At 45.3% G+C, this 18137-nt stretch overlaps 1 protein-coding gene across 4 annotated transcripts in view; it reads right to left on the reverse strand.

Annotated features, from left to right (window-relative positions):
* FAM221A (family with sequence similarity 221 member A) overlaps positions 1–18137 on the reverse strand; it is a 58208-nt gene that overhangs the window by 8768 nt on the left and 31303 nt on the right. For 2 of the 4 annotated variants that reach the window (XM_084787355.1, XM_084787354.1), the window contains exons 1-4: positions 13734–13930; positions 10018–10191; positions 6519–6709; positions 3690–3896 (exon numbers count right to left, since the gene is read on the reverse strand). In XM_084787355.1, the coding sequence (XP_084643481.1) occupies positions 3690–3896; positions 6519–6709; positions 10018–10191; positions 13734–13798 (637 nt within the window). In that variant the 5' untranslated portion in view covers positions 13799–13930. Of the gene's footprint in view, positions 1–3689; positions 3897–6518; positions 6710–10017; positions 10192–13733; positions 13931–18137 lie in introns of those variants that run through there. The other 2 variants (XM_084787356.1, XM_084787357.1) reach the window with 2 other exon arrangements.

Below are 18137 nucleotides of genomic sequence, written 5' to 3' on the forward strand. Positions count from 1 at the left end.
GTGAGTTCGAGGCCAGCCTGGTCTACAAAGCGAGTCCAGGACAGCCAAGGCTACACAGAGAGACCCTGTCTCGAAAAACAAAACAAAACAAACAAAATACACCACATACACCAAAATTAAAATAAATAAATTTATCTTTGAAAAAACCGGACTGACATGGTAGAGCCAAGCTCACTGTGAGTGGTGTCACCCCTGGGCACATGGTCCTGGGTGGTTATTTATTTGGAATGCTTGGGGTTTTTGTTTCGTTTTGTTGTTTGTTGTTGTTAGACAGGGCTTCTCCATGTAGTCCAGCTGTCCTAGAACTGACTATGTAGATCAGGCTGGTGGTCTCCAACTTGATCTCACTGCAAATACAGAGTCTACCAGGCTGTAAGGTGTGTCACTTCCCAAACTGAAGCTTCCAGTGCTGGGGACACACCTTCAGCTATGCTCTAAGGTCACCTGAGTCCCACTATGATAGACGGCATAGCAGACTCACCCTCCCACAGCTCAGCTGTCTGCCACACCCTCTTGAAAGCTGTGTGGCCTGCTTCGATGTCACAGAAATCAAGTCGCAGACAGAGAGCGCCGCTGTCTAGAACTCTGCATGGCTTGGAGCAGAAGCCTCACTGTCCCTGGGTTCTCCTTCAGCTGCACAGAAACCTCTCACCTCACTCACCTTTTCTTACCAACCCCTCCCGCGTGGGCTTTGGAGGCTTGGATAAGAATGGCACATAGGCTCATGTATTTGAGTACTTGTCCCCAGTTGGTGAAACTGTTTGGGAAGGATTAGGTGGTGTGGCCTTGTTGGAGGAGCTGTGTTGCTAGGATATGGGCTTTGAGGTTTCTAAAGTCCGTGCCATCCCCTGTTAACTCTCTGCCTCCTAGTTGTGGCTCAAGATATGAGCTTTCAGCTATTCCCACAAACATGCCTTCACTCCAGCCAGGGCTTCTTAAACCCCGGGAACCGTAAACCCAGATTAAACACTTGCTTTTATAAATTGCTTAGGGGATGATGTCTTATCTCAGCAACAGAAAAGAAAGAAAAAGGCAAGATGAAAGTTTTCCTTCTGTTCACTGCAGCAGCTTGAGGGATGAAGATTAGAAAGGGCAAGATGCCAGGTCACCAGCATTGTTTAGAATGGTTGTAAAACTACCAAAAGGATTAGGGAGCTCTGGGGGAGAGGGAGAAATAGAGAGACAGAGACAGAGAGAGAGAGAGAGAGACAGAGAGAGACAGAGAGAGACAGAGACAGAGAGAGACAGAGACAGAGACAGAGAGAGAGACAGACAGACAGACAGAGGGAGAGAGACAGAGACAGAGACAGAGACAGAGACAGAGAGACAGAGAGAGAAACACACACAGAGACAGACAGAGACAGAGACACAGAGAGAGACAAAGACAGAGACAGAGAGACAAAGAGAGAGAGCATTATCTGCAAACTACTCTGAAAATCTATCTAAAACTCCCAAGATTAAGGTCTCACATGATAGGAGAGAAATGATTCCAAAAAGTTTTCCTCTGGACTCTACATGTGGTTTTGTAGATATAGACATGTGTGCTTACACACACACAAACACACACTAAATAAATGTAAGTTTCAAAAATGTTTAAAGATTAAATAGAAATAATAAGAATTGTGTGGGCCTTCTAGAAAAATAATTTCAGAATTTCATTTGTCTGCACAGAAGAGCACAAATAAATGAAGATAACATATTATAAACTATTAGTTCTTTCTATACTAACCAGTATAATACAATGTGCTATTAAGATATTACAATGTAAAAAAAAGATATTACCATGTTTTAAATCAAAAACTAGGCCAAATTTCTGAAAAAAAAATGGTAAAGATAGTTCAGGAATATTCTGAAATAGTAAGATTAAATCATAAGCTAAATGTCTTATTTACTCTGAACCTGCATTACTGAAAATAATGGGGTGGCCATACAGAAACAGGCAGGAATGAGGGAGACCCCAGAGCTCTGGACAGTCTCTAGCTAGGCTGCATCCAGTCCTGTTAGCTGATGAACAAGACAGTGGTCCTCACCTTCCTAAAGCTGTGGCCCTTTAACAGAGCTCCCCACGCTGTGGAGACTCCCAGCCCTAAAGTTACCCGCTGCTACTTCATAACTAGACTTTTCCTACTGTTATGAATAATGATTTAAATATCTAATGAGAATACCTGATATGCGACCCCCGTGGGGCTTAAGAATCACTGCACAGGAGCAGCCTGTGTGATGTCTCCGCCCCCATCAGTGAGGCAGAGATGACGGTCTAACCCACAGGCTCGCTCTAAGGGATCATCGAGGTCCTGTGAAGCAACTGGGACAACTCTTCAAAAAGCTTCAGCCACCATCATCCCCAGAACCAGGGCTTCCTAAAGCTGTTGCGTAAGCCCAAGAAAATCATGTACATTCCATCTAGAAAAGCATTGTGTGATTTAACACACTAGTTACATAATTATATAGAAGAGAAAATATGCAAAAAGCATCATCATAATTTTTACAGATGAACACAGACAGGAAGAACGTGAAATATCAAAGCCTACCATGACACAATAAGTACTTGAGTATGTGTGACAGACACTGGCACTCAAAATAACAAGTATGATGGACCGTGACGGTGTCTCCAATTACCTGAGAAAGAATGGTAGCTGTGTAAGCAGCCATCAATTTGAAAAAAAACTGAGTTAGACATAATATCTCTCGTGTTCACAAAAATATATCCCAGTTTCAGGGGAAAAAAAGTATATATTAAGATAAAATGAAGAAAAGTGCATTTATAAAATCGAAGTAGAAAGTGGAATACAAACATGTAGTTACAAACTTTTAAAGATAATCTTAACAGGGGCTGGAGAGATGGCTCAGTGGTTAAAAGGACCCAGGTTCAATTCCCAGCACCCACATGGCAGCTCATAACTGTCCATAATTCCAGTTCCAAGGGATCTGACACCCCACACCAATGCAAATAAGTTAAAATTAAATAAATTATTAAAAACTTTTTAAAAAATAATCTTAACATCATGAGCTGGGAAGACAGTTCCTGATGGAGAAAGAGCCTACCGCTCTTCCGAGGTCCTGAGCCGCGTTCTCAGCACCCATGTCAGGTGACTCACAACTGCCTGTAAGTGCAGCTCCAGGGGACCTGACACCGTCTCCTGCCCCCGCAGGCACCTCACACACAAATACACACAGAAACATGGACATATACGTAAGAATAAGATAATACTTTTAATGGCAAATGACATATTGGAGAAAATATCAGCCAAGTAAATAAAAGATTATTAATGCACATAACATTTTAAGGACTTGATAGAGGTCAATGAGAAAAGATGAAAAAGGGAGGAAAGGGAAAAATAGAGGAGAGGAGAGGAGAGAGAGCAGGAGCATCACAATAGCAACTTGCAGGCAATTAAGCAACAAGTAATTACCATGGCAGACAAAAGTGTGGTCTGGCTACCTCAGCCGATGGGGACACGGGCTGAGGTCAGGGTTAAGTAGTGCAGACAGAATAATCTCTGCTCTTGGGTTTTAGGAGTTTTCTACAACAAAATGTTGTACAGTGCAACAAATTATTTAAAATAGAAACTAAGGGAAATTTTTCTGAAAAAAAAAAAAGACTATAAAGCGCTAAATAAATACATCTAAGATGTTGTTACCATTAGCGCATCTTGTACCAAGCACACACTGCAAACATCTTCACTTACCGATGCCACTGTCATCTAAGCGCATGTAGCCTTCTGCCAGTGAGCTGAAACCAGTTAGACCTCCCATTGCTGCGTAAGGAACATCCTGTCCTACTGGTTTCCCCTGAGCCAACCTTTCTTGCCGCGTTTCCACCACCGTGTCGTGGGCATATGCCGGCTGGCCACAGGCGCAGGTGAAGCAGCTGTGGAAGCCTGCACACTTAGAGCCTAAATTAAGACACAAAGGGCACAACGTTAAGATAAGAGTAAGCACTAAAGCCAGGCGGTGGTGGCGCACGCCTTTAATCCCAGCACTTGGGAGGCAGAGGCAGGTGGATCGCTGTGAGTTCAAGGACAGCCTGGTCTACAAAGTGAGTCCAGGACAGTCAAGGCTACACAGAGAAACCCTGACTTGAAAAACCAAAAAAAAAAAAAAAAAAAAAAAAAAAAAAAAAGAGGAAGCGCTAAGCTGCCCTCCCTAGGACATTCAGCTTAGCCAGAGCAGGCTGAGGGGAGTCCTCTGACCCGCACCTCTTAGCTCCAGCCACTGCTCTTCTTAGAGATGCTGAAGTGGTTAAGACGGTGCACTTTGAAGTGGGGGGTGGGGTATATTTCAAAGACGAACTGGGCCCAAAAGACAACTGAGTTAAAAACTGGAATGCTGCTGGGTGTAGCGGTGCACGCTTTTGATCCCAGCACTCAGGAGGTGGGACAGGTAGATTCTGTGAGTCTGAGGCCAAGCCTACAAAGTGAGCAGGATAGCCAGGGCTATGCAGAGAAATCCTGTCTGAAACACACACACACACACACACACACACACACACACACACACACAATGAAAAAAAACTGTAGTGTCAGAAAATGAAGACCCTTTCCTTAAAGGCTGTGTTAGAGCTGAATACTGTGGGGAACTCCTGTAAGCCAAGCATGTCTGGAGGCTGAGACAGGAGGATCACAACTCCCAGACCAGACTAGTACATGTAGCAAAACCCTGCTACTAAAAAACAAAGTGAAGTCTGGGGAGAGGGCTCAGTGGGTATGGCTCAGCACGTACTGTTCTTGCAGAAGATCTGGGTTCACTTCTCAACACCCACATGGTGAGTCCCAACTGTCTATACCTCCAATTCCTGGAGATCTGATGCCCTTTTCTGGCCTTTGTCAGCACGGAGTATGGACAGACAAACACACACACACACACACACACACACACACACACACACACATACTTTTTAAAAGTAGCCATATTAGAATGGAGACCATAACGTATAATATGAAATCTTTACCTATTCACAGCACTTATACTTGTGGGTGGGAAACAATGCTCCTAAGTTTTATACAACTAATTCCATACTTGCTGGACGAAGGATATGTAAATCCTGCTCCTGTCAGTCGTCCTGTTCCTCCACTTGAGCATCCTTTATCCATAGTGCCTGCAGTCAGAGATGCTTCTGCTGTCTTTATGCATTTGGAACTGCCACATGTAGAATTTACTAGCTGAGAGCCCATAACCAAAAAATCTGAAATGTTTGTTGTTGTAATTTTTTTAACTTATAAAATTCCTTTTATAAATGTCTATAGGATAATTGGGGGTGGTGGCTGGAGAGACGGTTCAGCAGTTAAAAGCACCAGTTGCTCTCTTCCAGAGGACCCAAGTGCAATTCCCAGCACCCACATGGCAGCTCACAACCACCTGTAACTCCAGTTCCAGGGGATCTGTCACCCTCTTCTGGCCTCCACGTGTACCAAGTACACATGTGGTACAAGACATACATGTGGACAAAGTACCCACACACATAAAATTAAATTTAAAAATTTTTTAATTGAGATGGGCAATGGTGGCGCAGGTCTTTAATCCCAGCACTCAGGAGACAGAGGCAGGCAGGTCTCTGTGAGTTCGAGGCCAGCCTGTGTTAGACTGCACTGTGCGAAGGTGTGTCTCTGCATATTCAATTGTTAATGCTGTACAGGCAGAAAGCTATGGCCCTTCGCTGCTTTCATATTTTGTAAACACCCCTTCTTCTTTACCTGCTTAAGGCAATCTAGAATTGTATCTGATTGGCTAAACAAAGAGTTGACGGCCAATAGCTGAGCAGAAATAGAAGGCGGGACTTCCGTGCAGAGAGAGGGTCTCCAGGAGAAGAAGGACACACAGGATTCGCCAGTGTGACATGGGAAGGAACAGATGTGCCAGGACTGAGGGAGAGGTAAGGAACCAGCCGCGTGGCAGGCCGTGGGCTACAACAGTCGGGTTAAATTAATGAGCTGCCTGAGAGTCTGGCCAGCTAAAGGCCTAAGCAGTAGTAAACACTGGGAAGTCTGTGTGTCATTATTTAACCACTGGTGGGTACAGAAAGTCCCACTATGAGTCTGATCTACTGAGCTAGTTCTAGGACAGCCAGGGCTACACAGAGAAACCCTCTCTCAAAAAAGAAAGAACAACCTCTCAAAAGAAAAGGGGGGCGAGGGCAAGCAAACTTTTAATCAAGTGGTGCCTACTGATTCTTTAAAATCTAATCTATTGCTATTACTTTTTTATTATAAACATTCCAAGAACTGAATATCTACCATTGAATCTTGCCTTATAGATAAATATTGACTTTGTAACTAAATAAACTGTTATAAAAAGTCATTAAGTATTTAATAAAAGCCCAGAAGTGATGGCACAGACATTAATCCCAGTAGTTGAAAGGCAGAAGCAGGTGGATCTCTATGAGTTCAAGGCCAGCCTGGTCTGCAAAGTGAGTCCAGGACAGTCAAGGCTACACAGAGAAACTCTGCCTCAAAAAAACAAAAACAAAAGGAAAGAAAGAAAGGAAGGAAGGAAGGAAAAAAAAAAAGAATGGAACTTACAGGCATTGCATGCAAAGCCAAGCGCAGCACTGTGCTGGTCAGCGAAGTGTTTGCATCTGCAGCGCACAGGCTGGGTACCATTCAGGGGGACAAAGTGGTAAGCCTTGCACGGGCACCCCGACACTCGGCAAGGCAGGTCGATGGGGCGCTGCTGCGGAATCGTTTCAAAGTCAGTTTTATGTTGTTTATACCTTTAAAAAAATAGAAACACAATTTGGATATTGTCAAACATTACAATTTATTGTCTATTAGATGCATATGTAATTTTATGATTCTGTTGTTATTATCTCGTTATTTGTGTCAGTAAGGTAAACTCTCCCACGTGTGCATTTCTGTCAGCTTTGGTCAGCGGTCTTCACTTTTTCAGATTTTAACTTTGGGTTATTTTAAAAGTTTCACAACGATATACAGAAGTATAATTGCCTTAAAATACTTGTCACTGCACCTCTTCAGTCTGGATGCATATCCTCAATGGTGAAAAAGGTTACTCTATGGGGGCTGTTCTGGAAATCAGACCCAAGGCATCATGTACGCTCAGCAAACTGTCCACTGCTAACATATAACCAGCCGCACAAAAGAGCTCTTCATAAACACGCTTTCTATCAAGCCAGGTGTAGTGGTGTATACTTGTGATCTGAGCATTCAGAAGGTGGAGGCAGGAAAATCATGAGTTTGAAGCCATCCTGGGCTATACATCAAGACTTTGTTAAAAAGCTAAAGTGTGAGGGAAGGGCAAGAGGGTAAAGGTATCTGCCGCCACATCTGATGACCTTATTTTGATACCTAAAACCTACATGGGAGGATGAAGCACTCTTCTTAAGTCACCTCTCTGCACATCCACACTGTGTCATGACAGCGCTCTCTCTGTCTTTCTCTCTGTCTCTCTCTCCTCTCTGTCTGTCTGTCTCTCTCTCTGTCTCTCTCTCCTCTCTGTCTGTCTGTCTCTCTCTCTCTCTGTCTCTCTGTCTCTCTCTCTCTCTGTCTCTCTCTCTCTCTGTGTCTCTCTCTCTCTCTGTCTCTCCCTCTCTCTCTCTCTCTCTCTCTGTCTCTCTCTCTCTCTCTCTCTCTCTCTCTCTCTGTAAAATTGTTCCACACACCAAGAAAACTAAAGCGGGCCTGTGAGGTGCCTCAGTGGAAAGGTACTTGCTGCACCCTGATGTCCTGAGTTTGACCCTCCGGAACCTACTGACCTCCACCCTCTCTTTAGATTAAAAAAACCTTCCTAGAACCACAAGACTATATATTAAATATTTAGACATTGAATTGGTTAAAGCCAAGGGAAGGACAGGAGCTGGAGTCCCCCACTTGTGTAACCTGCCTTTCCGCCTGGCACACCTGAGACTCGCTCTCGGCCCCAAGAACAACAGTGACCACCACTGGACTAGCTGGAGCACAGAACAGTTGTTTAAAAACCTGCCTTGAGATTACTAATGGCCACGTGCATACACATTTTCTGGGATGCGCTGGTGGAAAAGCGTGCTGTATTTTATGCATGTACAGAATATACAACTAAATGCACAACAAAGAGAGAATTACACAGACAAAACGAAAAGTGCTCCCAGCAGCAGGCTTTGAGTGGTGAGTGCTCTGCTCTCCTAGATGGCCCCCTTTTCTTGAAGAACCATATTTCACTTTTGTAAACAGAAAAAACATACGCCGGATAGGAATTTTACTAAGTGATAAAAATGACAGAGAAACTTCCTCATTGTTGTTGAGTTGGATTTTGAGGGTCCTTTACAGGCTGCACAAATTCTACATAGAAACCAGCATTAAATGTTCACAAGCACAAATTATAAGACTCCCACAAATTTGCCCAGCCCCTTCAGTTTTGACAGATTTCCACACATAATCGTCATCCTCCGTTTCTCCATAGTGTTTTCAGAATGGTTTCTAGGTAAGTTTAGAGCCAACCTATATGCATTACTCATCCTAGCAACTGCCCCAACAACTTCTGGCAAAGCTGCAACTCTGTAAACAGCAACTAGACAAAGAGTCTCTCAGAAAGAGCCTCAGAAGTTGCTGTTGAAACAGGGTGGGTCCCCTTCAGTGGATTCCTTAGACTGAAAAGTTAAACCTGGTCCCTTAACAGAGGGACTAGGTTCAGTGGGGTTTTCTTTTTGTTCTTTTGTTTTGTTTTGGGTTTTTTGTTTTGTTTTGTTTTGTTTGTTTTGTTTTGTTGGGGTTTTGTTTTGTTCTTTTTTTTTTTTTTTTTTTTTTTTTTTTGTCTTGTACTTTTTGCAAAGCAATTTGGTCGTTTTGATATTTACAACTGTGAGATGGTAAACAAATTGGAAGGGATGCGCATGCGAACGCCCAACGTAAATGGCTCAGGTTGTGACTGGTCCTGTCTCTTCTCTAGGTGATGTTCTTGAACGCAAACAACTTGAAGCCAAAAGAATTTGTGTTTTTGTTTGTTCAAGGTACGTGGCCAGGGATGGTGGCCCATGCCGGTAACCCCAGCACCCGGGAGACAGGAGAATCATGAGTTGGAGGCTAGCTGAAATTACACAAGCAAGTTCCAGGCCAGCCCGCGCTAAATATCGGGATGCTCTCTCCAAGAAATGAGCAGACAAGGACAGAATGAAAAACACCAAGCCAGCACTCCAAGACGTGAAGAGTGGCTCAGAGCTCTGAGGAGAAGTGGGCGTACTGGGGGAAGAGTAGGCTGAACTGCTCGGGTCCGTGCGACCACTGGGCTTCTACCTACCTAACTGTAGGACCAGTAGACGCTGCCTTCACCAAACCGAAAGACCCCTGGGAAAACATCGCCCTCCGTTACCAACGACAAGACAAGAGTTGCTCCGGGTGACAGACTCTGTGATGAGTTCAGCGGGGTATGAAAGTTTCTTATGCGTCTAAAACCCTTCACATAGTTCCAGGGCAGCATGTAAATGGCAGCATCAAATGTTTTAATTTTTAGCCATGGGAAAGTAAGTGATAAAGTGGGTTGGAGAGATGGCTCAGCAGTTAAGCGCACGCACACACTGTTCTTGAAGAGTCTGGCTCCCTGCACCTATCTCAGGTGGCTCACAGCCATTTGTAATTCCAGCTCCAGGCAGCTCTGATGTGTCAGGGGTCTGCAAGTCACCTGCGCAGACCGACCCAGACACACATGCATACACATAATTTTAAAATAAAAAAGTTAATAAAGCACTTGGGAAGCAGAGGCAGGCAGATCGCTGTGAGCTCGAGGCCAGCCTGGTCTACAAAGCGAGTCTAGGACAGACAAGGCTACACAGAGAAACCCTGTCTCAAAAAAACAAAAACAAAAAGTTAATAAGGAACATGATGCTCGATGGACGCGGTGGCTCACGCCTTTGATCCCAGCACTCGGGAGGCAGAGACAGGTGGATCGCTGTGAGTTCAAGGCCAGCCTGGTCTACAAAGCAAGTCCAGGACAGCCAAGGCTAACACAGAGAGACCCTGTCTCAAAAAACCAAAAATTAATTAATTAATTAATTAATTTTAAAATATATATATATATGAAGCTCTATCTTACCTATGTGTACAAAAACACAGTGTCTCTGGGCCAACAAGTTTACAGTCCATTCCTGTTGGTGACCGCCAGCTCACAAACAGTCTGTTCTGTAGACGCATGGGCAGAACTTTTTTCTTATAGTCTTCATATTCTTCAGGAGTAAAAAGTTTCCCTCCATCATCTTCACCAACAATTCTACAACAACAGTAACGAGTATTGCCTTTAACCTGTGAGTACTTTCCAGGCCCAAAATACCAAGCACTAAAATTAAATTATTCTCGTGTCCTCAAATGAAAAGTGGCTTTGTCTTTGGATTTTTGACTCCCAGTGCAAATACACAGCCAAAGGGCACAGAGTAAGAACAAAACGTTTGCTTCTGGTGGAGCTGAGGATGGGCAAGCAACTTCTTGGGACAACAGCCAAAGCAGAAATGCCAGTCCCACCATCACGAATATTCTTCCCCGAAGCAGGTCCTACCCTATTCCAGGAGCCTCCCTCTGCCTTCAGAAGGAGCATACTTAGCCCTGGAGACAGAAGAGCACAGAGAAAAATCTAGACAAACAGGCCTTCCCAAGGTCCCTAGTTCCTTGCCATTAGGTCATACTCTCTTGTCCTTGGGTCATATTTCTCCCTGGCTGCCCACTGTTCAACTAACCAGAGCATAAAGGCTCAAGATCCTCAGCGTGTTTGTTTTCTTTCACTCCTGTGCCACATAGAACTTGTATCTGTAAGCTTTTCCCTGGTCAGCCATGAACCCAGCAGCGTCTGAGGAAAGGAGTCCCCTCGCCATTCTCTTCCCATATAAAAGACTGTAGGTAACAATTTTAAAACACAACTTTACTGATTATGGTGGTTTGACTGGGCAATGTCCCTCATAGATTACTTTTTTTTTTTTTTTGGGGGGTTGAGACAGAGTTTCTCTGTGTAGCCTTGGCTGTCCTGGACTTACTTTGTAGACCAGGCTGGCCTCGAACTCACAATGATCCACCTGCCTCTGCCTCCCAAGTGTTGGGATTAAAGGCGTGCGCCATCACACCCAGCCCCCCATAGATTCTTGATCTGGACACTTGGTCTCCAGTTGGTGGCGTTGTGTGGTGAGGTTATGGATCAGTTAGGGGGTGCGGGCTTGCTGGAGGAAGCACACTGCTCAAGGCCAGCTTTGAGGGATTATAGCTTTCTCCATGCACTTTCTGCTCTGTCTCTCTCTCCACCTCGTATGAGCTGACACAGTGTCACCGGCCGTCTTCCTCTTGCCACAAAGCCATTCCAGGCCATGCCACCCCTGCCCTAAAAGACACCACCCCTCCGGAACCATAAGGCAAACTAAATCCTTCCGTCTTAAATTTCCTTTGATAGTGGTATTTTATCACAGCAAAAGAAAAGTAACTCTACACTCAGCAAGGTTTGCCCGTGGAGAGTTGTCACATATTCATCTCAATTTCTCCTTTAATATGTTTTATGCACTTATCCACCAAAAACACAAAATGAGATGCATGGCAGAGTTAGAACTGCAAAAACCACTTCAAGCCCTCCTCACTGCTTGCACTTTCAGCCTTTCCTCTTCCCCCAATGTTTACCTTTCCTTTTCTGCACTTCGTTTCCTTCGATTCTCCTCTCCTTTGTTAAATACTCTAGACACACAATAGTGTCTTTTAATGCACTTATTCTGAGATAAGGTTTTATATTATTATAGCCATAGAAGAATACCAGCATCTACCAGAAAGGGTGTAGGATAAATGCAAATCTTTTAGGTAAGAAAGTGTTGGCATCTAAATTCCCAAGCAGAACAGCCCAAACTTTACTGGATGTCCCTGTCTTCAGGGCATCTTGTTTCCTCTACCCCCACCCCCTGCTCCCCCACTCCCTACCCCTCCTACTCCCTGGCCCCCCTCCACCCCTGCTGAACTGAGTCTGAGACCCTGCTTTTCTAGTGAGCACCAGGTGCCCCATCTTTGGACACTGAATACAAAGGCTGTATACGCCCTCCCAGAAGCCTCTCACCAAAGGCCAAAGGAAACGGGGAAGCTTTTTTGTTTGGCAGTGTTGATATGTTTGTTTGCAGACCCCAGGGCCTTCACTCGCTCAGCAATGGTCCTACCACCGAGCTGTATCTCAGCCCTTAGTTTTTCAGCAGGTTCTCAGTGCATGGTATAGACTGACCTGGAACTCACTACCCTCCTAGTCAGGCCTCGGCCCTGACAGTAGGAAAGTCTGTTTCTGATAGAGATAATTCCTGAAGTCTTCCCCATAGAGCTCTTTTATATCTAGTCCTCATGTTTCTCAAATCTTGTTGACATTAAAGGACACAATAATCTCTCTTAAAGGGACATATCCGATCATATTTATGCTTGCAAAAATAATTTTCTCACGAGCCGGCAAGAGACATGTGAAAGTCCAAGGGAAAGCCAGAGAGCAAAACTAATGAGCCCTCCCTGCTCTGGGTAAGAGGATGAATACGTGGCCAACCTGCCATGAAGACTGTATTTTATGTCAACTTGACACAAGCTACAGTCATACAGAAAAGAGAAAAATCTCAGGCTGGAGAGACGGCTCAGAGGTTAAGAGCACTGCTCTCCCAGAGGTCCTGAGTTCAGTTTCCAGCAACAGCATGGTGGCTTACAACCATCTATAATAGGATCTGATGCCCTTCTGGTATGCAGGTGTACATGCAGACAAAGCACTGTATACATAATAAATAAATAAATCTTTTTTTAAAAAGAGAGAGAAGAAAAAAATCTCAGTTGAGAACACGCCTGTGGTTTGACTACTGATGGATGTGGGAGGGGCCAGCTCACTGTGGGCGGTGCCACTGCTGGGCAGTGTCTAAAGTGCTAAAAGCAAGCCGACTGATCACTCCAAGAGCAGTAAAGCAGTAAGTAGCACCCTCCACGGACGCCCCATCAGCTCCTGACCTCATCTCCCTGGATTATGGAGTACAAACTGTTAACTGAAAGAAGCCCCTTTCTCCTCGAGTTACTTCTGATTATGATATCTGACCACAGTAATAGAAACCTAACTAAGGCTTACAGATTAAGCTCTTCCATCTCACTGTTCCTGCTAAGAATCTTCAGAAAGTTCTAAGCACTACCCAAAAGTACACTAATGGGGCAGTAGCCTAGCGGACCCCAGTGTAGCTCCATACATTGGTCCTTTTTCCTTTGTGCACATCCTCCGGCCAAGTGGTCCATAACCCCCATTCTCCTAGTTTCCCAACTGCTAAAAAAAACCTTTCTTAGGAGACGGGGACTTGGAGGCAGATGGATCAGCTTTTGTGCGATCTCGAGCCAAAGGAGTGAGCAGCTATGTCTCCTGCTTCGGGAGAGGAGTTTCAGAAACTCGGTACTCTCCGGTTCACGCCATACCCATTACTGAATAAATGTGCAAATTGACGTCTATCAACTTTTATAGGCCCCCAAGTGCTCAATGTGTAATTCTCCAATTGTCACCAAGAAAACAAAAAGAGACCCGATATAAAAATAGTTAATCATCCCTCTTGGCAAGGGAAACTGTCTAGTGGTCTCGGAAGGGATTTATTACAGAATAGAACCGTGTGTCAGAATATTTAATTACAGAAAATGAAATGTTAAATATCCTGGCCTCCCAAACAGCCCAGGAACAAACACTTGGAGCCCTAGCGCGCTCGCCTGCCGGGTCCCTGTTTGTCTCATGGTGTTCCGACCACAAGAGACCCAGAAGGGAACCAAAGCCCGCCCCGCGGAGCCGAGTTAAGGCCTCACCTCCGGTACTCTAGATACTCGTCCACCGCGGCCGCGCCGCCGGGAGGCAACGTCAGCCTCTCCATGGCCGCAGGAAGCGAAAGGAGCCCTTGCCTCGAGCCCTAAGCCTCCAGCTGCCAGGCAAGATCCGCCAGACCTGCGCGAGCACCTGCCTTGCCGCCAGAAACCGCCCGGCCCCGCCAGAACACGCAGGGCCACGCCCCCTTAGCTCCGCCCTCGGCAAGGCCCCGCCCACCCGCCTCACCCGCCCCCAGTCCCTTCAGCCCCGCCCTCGTCCTGCGCTCCGCCCTAACCTCTCAGCGCCACGCTCCTTCCTTACCAGTCCCTACTTAGCCACGCCCCGTTTTGTCCCGCCCCTCCCTGCTGCTCAAAGCCAAACATCTCGTGACTGCACGCTTGGCTAACACATTTATCTGGCGATCCACTTGAGCCCTACAAAACTGCCTTCTCCCGCATAGTCTCAGGCCACAGAAAAGATGCTTTTGCCCCTTTCTTCAAATACCATGAAGTCACTGCTCCCTTCTCGGAGTGTCCTTAAGAACAAGGAAGTGCAGCGCCAGAATACAATGCGATCTCAAAATAGGGCTTTGCGTACCGCTTTTCATTTAATCCGTCTCTTGGAAAAACGGGCACTTGGAGCAGCGGATAGGAAAGCTTGCTGCGCAACCATTAAGTTCAGATCCCAAGCACCCACATAACAAATCAGGCATCTCTCAGATGTCTGATAGCCCAGTTTCAAGTTAGGCCGAGCCTGGAAAATCAATAATGCTGTCTTTCAGCCTAGACAAGAAAATTCCAAGCCTGGTTTCAGGGAGAGACTACCTGAAAGGACTGTGGGAGAGGAAGACACCCAACACCCTCCTCTCCTCTCCCCGCGCGCAGAGCTTGTTTACACAGGTGCACGCACACACTCACAGTTACACACTTTGAATCAGTACATCTTTCAAGTGTGGGGGAGCGGTGTCGTCGTCCATGTTTCCAGTTTTAGGGTTGATGATGAGACCTGAGTGTAGAAGCTTAGTTGGACAGCGTGAGTTTGGCATATTGAGGACACTGGCCATTTAGCAAGTCTCAATGCCACTACAAAATAATAAGATTTAAAACGAGGAGTCCTTGGGTACCTGTGTTTAGTTTAGTACAGGTGACAAGGGGAAAAAAATGCTCTCCAAAGAAAGTAAATAACGGTTAAAGAAGAACAAGTAGAAACAATTCGGCTATGTTCTCGCCATCTGGGCTGGAGGCCAGAGCCTTTGAGCTGCTGGGAGAGCGCTGCACACCCAAACTATACTCCTGGCACCAAGCTAAGTCTGTTTTAACATCTAAAAGGACTCTCCATGCATTTTATATAGAGATGGAGTTATCATCCATTACTAATAAATTACAAAATTGCCATAAGCTGTTCTGGCAAGCTGGAAAGGGGTAAGAAATCCACCATTAGTTGGGAGGAGAGACTCCTCTGGGGACCAGACTTAGCATCCTTTGTTAATGATCTTCTTGCTTGACCAATACTTGCATTTTACAGATCCAAGGTTCTAGGCAAGCCACGTGCAGCAGGTCAGTTGTGGTTGTTTCCCAACAGTGCTTCCTCTCCAGTGTTCCACCAACTGCGTCCTCAGCCTGGTCAGGAGGATGACGACTCCGAAACGGTCTCACTCATTTTTATCCAGGTTGATTTAGGATTCATCTTGATGTCCAATCTGCTTTCCCACTTGTGTTCCTTCTGCCTCTGCTTCCCAAGTGCAGGGATTGGGGGTGTTCTTAATGTCATTAGCCCCCTTTTAAAATTTTTAATTAACATGCAAAATACTGGATCTCCATACACCAGTTGTTATTAGCTCATCCCTACCCCTACTCATGCCTACTGAAACCTCTAACTCCCAGCATTCCCCCCTTTACTTTCACACGTGTTCTACTATCCCTTCCCCACACTGAGCGCTGCCCCCCCCATGGGACCTTTCTCTGCCTCTGCCTCCCGAGTGCTGGGATTAAAGGCGTGTGCCACCACGCCCAGCTTAAATGGTATTTCTTTTTTTTTTTCCACCAGAGCTGAGAACAGAACCCAGGGCCTTGTGCTTGCTAGGCAAGCGCTCTACCACTGGGCTAAATCCCCAACCGCTTATGTTTCTTAAGAATCCTCTCTAGCCCAATTTTTGATTCAGTTGTACATTTTCTTGATATTTAGTTTATTGAATACTTGCATATTCTAGATACTAATCTTCTGTTGAATATATACTTTGCGAAGATTTTCTCCCAATCTATATGAACAATTGCCTCTGTTCCTGTTTTTCATTTTAAAGAGGAGGTAACAGTTGTTGATACGTGGCCTTCTTGGGCCATCAGAGCTCTGGTCAGAAAGTCCTTACCCATGCCTGTATCTTGAAATATACTTCGTGTTCCCTTAGCTATGCATTTCAAAGTTTCAAAGAGTATTGATTTCGAGGCTCTTGATGCATTTGGAGCTGTCCTACGCCGGGAGAAAACAAGGATCCAGTTTCATCCTTTTGCCTGTAGACATGCATCTAGTGGGGTTTTGTGTGTTTGCTTTGAGTTTTGTTTTTACATTTTTTTTTTTATTAAGTTGTTTATTCACCTTACATCCCAGTCCAGGCTTCCCCTCCCTCTCTCCTTACCTTCCCCTCCCCCACCCACCTCCCATGGCTATCAGGCAGCCTTGGCTTATCAAGTTGTAAGACTAGGTGCCTCGTCTTCTACTGAGGCTGGACAAGGCAGCCCAGTAAGAAGAAAGAATCCCAAGGCAAGCAGTGTAGTCAGAAGGCAGCCCCTGATCCTGCTTTAGGCTTCCCACATGAAAACTGAGCTGCACAACTGTTACATGCATGCAAAGGGCCTAGGTCCGTGTCGCCCATGCTCCTATGGGCCCAGGCTAATTGATGATGCAGGTTTTCATGTGGTGTCCTTGACACCCCCTAATTCGTTCAATCCTTCCTCCGCCTCTTCCAAAGGATTCCTCGAGCTCCACCTAATGTTTGGCTGTTTCCATCTGCATCAGTTTCCATCAGTTGCTGGGTGAAGCCTCTCTGATGACAGTTATGCTAGGCTCCCATCTGCAAGTACAGTAGAATATCACTAATAGGATCAGGGGTAGGCTCCCTCTCATGGCATGGGTCTCAAGCTGGGCCAGGCATTGGTTGGCCCTTCCCTCAAATTCTGCTCCATCTTTTACCCCTGCACACCTTGTAGGCAGGACGAATTGTGAGTGTACGGTTCTGTGCCTGGGTTGGTGTCCCAATCCCTCTTCCCCAGTCACAGGAGATGGCCGGTTCAGGTTCCACACGCCCCATTGCTAGGAGTCTTAGCTAGGGTCACCCTCAGATTCCTGGGAGTTTCCATTGCCCTAGGTTTCTAATTGATCCCAGAAACGCTCCCCCCTCCATCTATTTGTTTCTCCCAATACTTTCTCCATCCTCCCCCCCAACTGACCCCTCCTGCACCCATCCCGGGCCCCTCCCCGCTATAAAGTCCCCTCCCTCCATTCACCCCTGAAATCTAATCTATCTCCCCTTCTCAGTGAGATTCAAGCATACGCCATTGGGCCCTCCTTGTTTCTTAGCATCTTTGACTCTGTGTTTGTAGCATGGTTGTTCTATACTTCGTGACTAATATCCACTCATAAGTGAGCACATAGCCGGGCATGGTGGCACACACCTTTAATCCCAGCACTCAGAGACAGAGGCAGGCAGTTCTCTTTGAGCTTGAAGGCAGCCTGGTCTACAAAGCAAGTCCAGGACAACCAGAGTTACTATACAAGAAGCCCTATCTTGAAAAACAAAACAAAGATGGGTGGTGGTAGTGTACCCCTTTAATCCCAGCACTTGGGAAGTAGAGGCAGGCAAATTCTGTAATTTTATTGCATAGTTTTGCATCAATTGTTTATAAGGGAATTATCTGAAAGTCTCTTTCTTGGCTGACTTTTTGTGTGCTTTAGGTATCAGGGTGATTATGGCCTCATAAAATGAATTTGTCAGTATTCCTTCAGTTTCTATTTTGTAGAATAATTTGAGGAGTAATGGTATTAGCTTTTCTTTGAAGGTCTGGTAGAATTGTTCACTAAAACAATCTGTCCTTGGGCTTTTGGGGGGGATGGGGGATGGGTGGGAGAATGTTAATGACTGCTTCTATTTCCTTAGGGGGTATAAGTCTATTTAGATTGTTTACCTAATCTTGACTTAACTTTGATAAGTGATGTCATCAAGAAAATCATCCATTTCATTTAGATTTTCAAATGTATGGAGTATGGGCTTTTGAGGTAAGACCTAATTAGTCTTTGGATTTCCTAAGTGTCTATTGTTATGTCCCCCTTTTCATATCTGATTTTTTAATTTGGTTATCGCCTTTTAGTTTTGGCTAAGGGTTTGTCTATCTTGTTGATTTTCTCAAAGAAAC

Source organism: Acomys minous (genome assembly GCF_964271855.1).
Source record: "Acomys minous genome assembly, chromosome: 6".
Classification (NCBI taxonomy): Eukaryota; Metazoa; Chordata; class Mammalia; order Rodentia; family Muridae; genus Acomys; species Acomys minous.